General features: G+C 34.8%; 1 protein-coding gene across 10 annotated transcripts; it reads left to right on the top strand.

Moving 5' to 3' along the window:
* Positions 1-819: 819 nt before the first annotated feature.
* On the top strand, positions 820-5335 carry LOC132044029 (phosphatidylinositol/phosphatidylcholine transfer protein SFH3-like). Of its 10 annotated transcripts, none has more exons than XM_059434500.1 (14): positions 820-993; positions 1688-1796; positions 1991-2255; positions 2333-2432; positions 2505-2771; positions 2868-2945; positions 3079-3180; positions 3265-3314; positions 3513-3612; positions 3710-3805; positions 3891-3989; positions 4232-4355; positions 4445-4833; positions 4936-5335. In XM_059434500.1, the coding sequence occupies exons 2-14, from the start codon at positions 1751-1753 to the stop codon at positions 5020-5022; spliced, it is 1803 nt and encodes a 600-aa protein (XP_059290483.1). In that variant the 5' UTR covers positions 820-993; positions 1688-1750; the 3' UTR covers positions 5023-5335. The 10 variants fall into 10 exon arrangements, with proteins under 10 accessions (XP_059290483.1, XP_059290488.1, XP_059290481.1 ...); XM_059434505.1 differs by having other exon boundaries at positions 822-993; positions 1994-2255; XM_059434498.1 differs by having other exon boundaries at positions 944-1058.
* The last annotated feature ends 207 nt before the right edge of the window (positions 5336-5542 follow it).

The following is a 5542-nucleotide window of genomic DNA, read 5'->3' as shown; positions in this document are numbered from 1 at the left end:
TCCTGATACAGATCTAAAAATTTGAAGAGAAAAAGAGAAATCGTATCCTTCGCTGCTCTTACCAGAAAATATTCCAACCAGAAAAAATGACGATGACACTTCGTAGTGTCAAACGTAATTAATATTTCTCCTTTTCTCCATAAAACTCTACTCCTCCAAAATGGCGGTGAAGTGTAAATTGTATGGATGTGATTGTGGCAATGGATAATAAGGTACTATCCGAGAAGACATTAAAATAAAGTGAATGAAATTTTAAAAAAATAATTTAAAAGTGGGTTCCACAAAGGTCATTTATCTCCAAAGTATGAAAATTCACATAGTTAAGAAAAGTATATATTACTATATCATGAAAAAAAAAATTAAGAGCATTGGTTATATGTTAGCCAACATAATTAAGACAAGTATATACATCTATATCAAGGAAAAAATGTTAAGAGTATTGGTTATATGTTGGCCAATAAAAAAAAAGACATGTGTACGATTTGTCAACATAAACCTTTTTACTCTTCTCATGCACTTCTCTATCACGTAACCATTTAGTGGATACTTAATACAATAACAACAAAAATATAAGGGGAAGGGGAGGGGGTAGATATGCTCGTAAACTTTCAAAGTGAAATTGAGTTACGCGGACAAGCGTAGGGTGCATTTTATGTATTTTTCTTATACAATTTAGATGAAAAAAATCATAGTTATGTGATCGTTTATGAACTTTTCTTTAAATTATGAACTTTTCTTTACATTGCACTATTGTATGGGAAAACAAACAATGTCCAAGAAATGCTCCGTTATATGCATGAGAGACGGTTAGGTAGTTGCTTCCATGAACATAGGACCAGTGATCTCCTTATCATTCCCAATCTCTTGTCCTTCCCTCGAGCATCAAATTACCAATGGTGGGCATGATTCCTAAATAAAAAATGAGATAAATTTTATAGCTTGTCCATTCACTTAGTTATAAGGACCCCCGTTTCTTTCGAGCAGAGTAGTTACGTAATTTAAGAAAAAACTCCTCCATATTTTTTTACTGTCCCTGCCATTTCTTTTTTTTTTCACTGGTAATTTCCCTACTTCTCTCTCTATCTCTCATGAAAACTCTTCATCATTTTCGCTTTTCATTCACGTAAATTGTTACCACTTTTCTTTTGTTTCTTCAATTATCAATTCTTGCTTGCCCAAATTTACCCACCTATGTGAATTCACTAATGTGAGCTCCGAATAGATAGCTAATTTTGCATCCGAATAAAGGAGAAAGGTTACAGCAGGTTGATAATTAGCATATGAATTATTCAATTAAGACGAATTATGTAGTAATGAATCCCTAAAAAGGATAAATTACTAGTTTGTATTTGAATGAATGGCTGAATTTTTGCTTGCCAAAGAATTTTCTTAGGACACTTCTTGATGGTGCTATGGGCTTTGAATATTTATTTGTTATTTGAACTTTCCCCTTTCTTGCATTTCATAATGTATTTTCATGATATATGACCATATTGCCTTGAATTTATTGTTTGCTCCCCTTTAATTGTTTAATTTGGCTTTTTTATTTTTATTTTGTATTACTCAATGAATTCCCATTATTATCATATATGCACAAAACGATGAATTTTTTGTTATAAATATAAAGTTATGTTTGCTGCTGGTGCTTTCAAATTTACTGCTCTCTGATTTCACTTTGTTTTAGTAGGTGCAGGCATTCAACAAGAGAGTAAATTTTATAAATTGTCACAAATTTTATTGACCTGCAATCATGAGTGGCAAAATGTCAGGACCTCTTGAACGACCAGTAAGGCCAAGTAAGCTACCCTTAATCTCTATCTTGATTTATCTCGAAATGTAGCTGAATCAAAAGAATTACATGAAGCTATACTTAAAAACTTAATCTAGAAGAAATTATCTTGGTTTTAGAATATATAATAAAAGCACCAAAATCTTGTTTTTATCTTTTAGATGTGTAAACTTTATGGCGTATGTGATCGTTGTGCTTTAGCAGGTATGGAAAAGATTGATAACGAAAACACTGAGGAGGATAGGAAGCCAAGGCTTGGGTCTTTCAAGAAAAAGGCACTTAATGCCTCCAACAAATTTAGACAGTCTCTAAAAAAAACTGGTCGTAGAAACAGTAGGGTCATGTCTGTTGTCTTTGAGGATGAGCATGACGCGGAGGAATCAAAGGTAGTTGATGCCTTCCGTCAAGCACTTATCCTGGAGGAATTACTTCCTGCACAACATGATGATTATCATATGATGCTAAGGTAAAAAAGTCATGTTCTTCTGCAATCATGGTTGTTGATACTAATAGATCATGACAAGTACTTGGATGATGATATAGGTTTTTGAAGGCCAGAAAATTTGATTTAGAAAAAACAAAGTTGATGTGGTCTGATATGGTTAATTGGAGGAAGGAATTTGGTGCAGACACTATAATGGAGGTACTCTAGAAAAAGTTAGTTCGGATTAGACGTAATTCAAAATATTGAAGGTCTAATTCAAGCTTTTCTTAGGACTTTGAGTTCAAGGAAAAGGAGGAGGTCCTCAAGTATTATCCACAAGGGCATCATGGAGTTGACAAAGATGGAAGACCAGTTTATATTGAAAGAATTGGTCAAGTAGACTCAACCAAGCTCCTACAAGTCACAACAATGGACCGATATCTCAAGTACCATGTGCAGGAGTTTGAGAGAACTTTTAATGACAAATTACCAGCTTGTTCCATTGCAGCCAAAAAGCATATTGATACAAGCACAACAATTTTGGATGTGCAAGGAGTGGTATGTATATCGGGACTATATATATAAGGTGTCTAGATTTTCCTTAGAAAGTAATTGGTGCAATCACTAAATTGATTTGCCTCAATAATTCCTCAGGGACTTAAAAATTTCAACAAATCAGCAAGAGAACTCCTTCAATGCCTTCAAGGTGTTGATGGTAACAATTATCCTGAGGTACTTGCTGTCTCTGAAGCCATTGCACACACTTCTTGCCGGCCATTGCACACGCTTCTTGCCGGCCATTACTTTCTTGTTGAAATTTTTTCAAGTTTGTGTTTCTTACATGAATATTTTATTCACTGTTTAGAGCTTGTGTCGTATGTATATCATCAATGCTGGTTCTGGGTTCAGGCTTTTATGGAACTCTGTCAAGTCATTTCTTGACCCCAAGACCACTGCAAAGATCAACGTAAGCCCACATTCATATTCCATTCGAAACAGACTATCTCTATCATTTTCATTGTATTAATAAATTCGTGCTCTTTCCTTTTAGGTTCTTGGTAACAAATACCAGAGCAAGTTGCTTGAAATAATTGATGCCAGGTAAATACAGGTGAACTTAAATACTCTCTTCCACTTTTCATGAGCTTCAAGCGTACCTCCACCTAAATGTCCGGAGAATATGCGAGTCCAAAAATAATAAGAGACAACAACGTTATCTATTTAATTTGAATTATGCATATCTGACTAAAGTTCCTACATAGTGCCTAAAGAGACTTGTTTGTCACTGCCTTGCATCAGCGAACTTCCAGAGTTCTTAGGTGGTACGTGCACTTGTGCTGACAAAGGAGGATGTATGCTTTCTGATAAAGGCCCATGGAACGATCCAGAAATAATGAAGGTTAATTTCCCCCATGTAGTTTTGAAGTTCTAGTGTTCAGTACCTGTAGTGTTTGTTAATTTCCATTTCCACTGAGACACCTAAGATATGTGATTAGATGGTTCGCAGTGGTATTCATAAATGCACAAAGAAAACTGCTATTCCAGAAATTGATGAGAAAATAGTTTCAGAGGATGGGAACGTCAATGTAAAGGTGCCTAGTCTTCAATCTTTCAGTCTTATAAGATAGTGAAGTTATCAAAAATATCAAAAGAGGATTAAGTTCCTATATGTTGCAGGATGCAAGGAAGAGCAATTCCATTAATATGCGAACTGCCTCTTCCAAGGTCCATAGGGATCATGTGTCTCATACGCAACTCTCCACTGTCCATGAGGAAGTAAGGTTCTTCTTCCTTCTTCTTCCTCTATCACATATTATATTTTGTACTTAAATTCATGTAATGATCTTAAGCCTCAGTAGGATATCTATAAAATAAGAAAAAACTAATGCATTTGCTCCTTTCATACTTCTCCTAGGTTAAAAAGTTGTGGTAAAATAGACTAGTTCTCTGTCTTCTACTCTTCTCGATGGTTATTGCTCATATTTTTAACTCATCTTGTTTGTTACATGTGCTTGTAGGTTGATATAAAGAAGAACCTTCCTAGTACATACGATCCTGATAAGTGCATCCCTATGGTAGACAAAGTAATTGATGCAACTATACCTAAAGCTACAAAAGCTGACAACTACGCCATTGCTAAAGGTACACATGTTTTAATAGTTCAACAAACCATCTATTTTGATTTTTTCAATATCCTAGTTCATTAACTATTTACTCCTTTTGAGCTTCAGAATTCTTGCCCATGCATGATATTTCTAAGTCACCTGATGGATTTAGCAACCACCTTTTCACCGGAGTGATGACATTTGTGATGGGCGTCGTTACAATGGTCCGAATGACACGCAACATGCCAAGAAAGCTCACAGATTCAAACCTCTTGTCTAGTTCATTAAAAGGAGTTGATATGGTTAAACAACAGGCTCAAGAATATCGGTTAAGTGGACCGGCTATCTCAAATAACGAGTACTTCAGCATGATGAAACGGATGGGAGAGCTCGAGGAGAAGGTTATTAGTCTTAGCAACAAGCCTAGTTCCTTACCACCTGAAAAAGAGGAAATGCTTAACAATGTCATGAGTCATGTTGATAAATTGGAGCAAGAGCTTTGTGCAACAAAAATGGTATTAATCATCTGCTTTTCTTGATTATGATTTAAGTAGATACTAGATATTGAGAGGATAGACAACTAATATATCTACATTTCATACTATCATTATTGGCAGGCACTTGAGCAAGCCCTTGCTCGTCAAGAGGAGCTCTTAGCCTACATTGAGAAGAAGAAGAAAAAAAAGAATTTCTTTGGTTTCTAAACATAAAAGCCAAAACAAGAAATGCTGTTTGAATGACATGACTCTAAGCTTATTTAAATTCGACATATGCAAGTTAAAATAAGCTATTGTATATGATCTGAGCCGCTATTGCTTGTACTGGCTTTCTTTTAGTCCTCTGCAGCGAGATTTTCATTCACCGGCAACTTCTTTGTGAGCTCTAAATAGTAGTAATATACTTTGTATATTACACATTTAGTGGCTTGCATTTTTGGTTCTTAGTTTTCTGTATATAAGGATAATAGCAATTTGCATTAGTTCTAATTATTTCCTTGCAAGGTTGAGCTTCCTTTAATTTGTTGTTTAACATAGTTTCCATCTTGCTTATCCTGTGTCAAAAATATGGTTTTCTGCTCAATTCTTTTTAAAAAAAAAACAAAAAATTAAAAGACCATCTAGCAGTCTGCTAGTGGTATTTTATTTCGGTTTTCTGCTCAATCCATCTTCTACATCCTTCTTTAAAAAAAAAAAATGTTGTAGAATGAATTTCAACCAAAGAGAC

Source organism: Lycium ferocissimum, unplaced genomic scaffold, assembly GCF_029784015.1.
Source record: "Lycium ferocissimum isolate CSIRO_LF1 unplaced genomic scaffold, AGI_CSIRO_Lferr_CH_V1 ctg3255, whole genome shotgun sequence".
Taxonomy (NCBI): Eukaryota; Viridiplantae; Streptophyta; class Magnoliopsida; order Solanales; family Solanaceae; genus Lycium; species Lycium ferocissimum.
This window is presented reverse-complemented; position numbering and strand designations above follow the sequence as displayed.

Excerpts from the sequence above, each read along its gene's own strand:
- LOC132044029 (XM_059434500.1), top strand. The coding sequence starts at position 1,751 with ATGAGTGGCAAAATGTCAGGACCTCTTGAACGACCAGTAAGGCCAA. Across the intron at positions 2,772-2,867 it reads TTTTGGATGTGCAAGGAGTG|GGACTTAAAAATTTCAACAA; the intron begins GTATGTATATCG and ends ATAATTCCTCAG. Across the intron at positions 2,946-3,078 it reads ATGGTAACAATTATCCTGAG|AGCTTGTGTCGTATGTATAT; the intron begins GTACTTGCTGTC and ends TTCACTGTTTAG.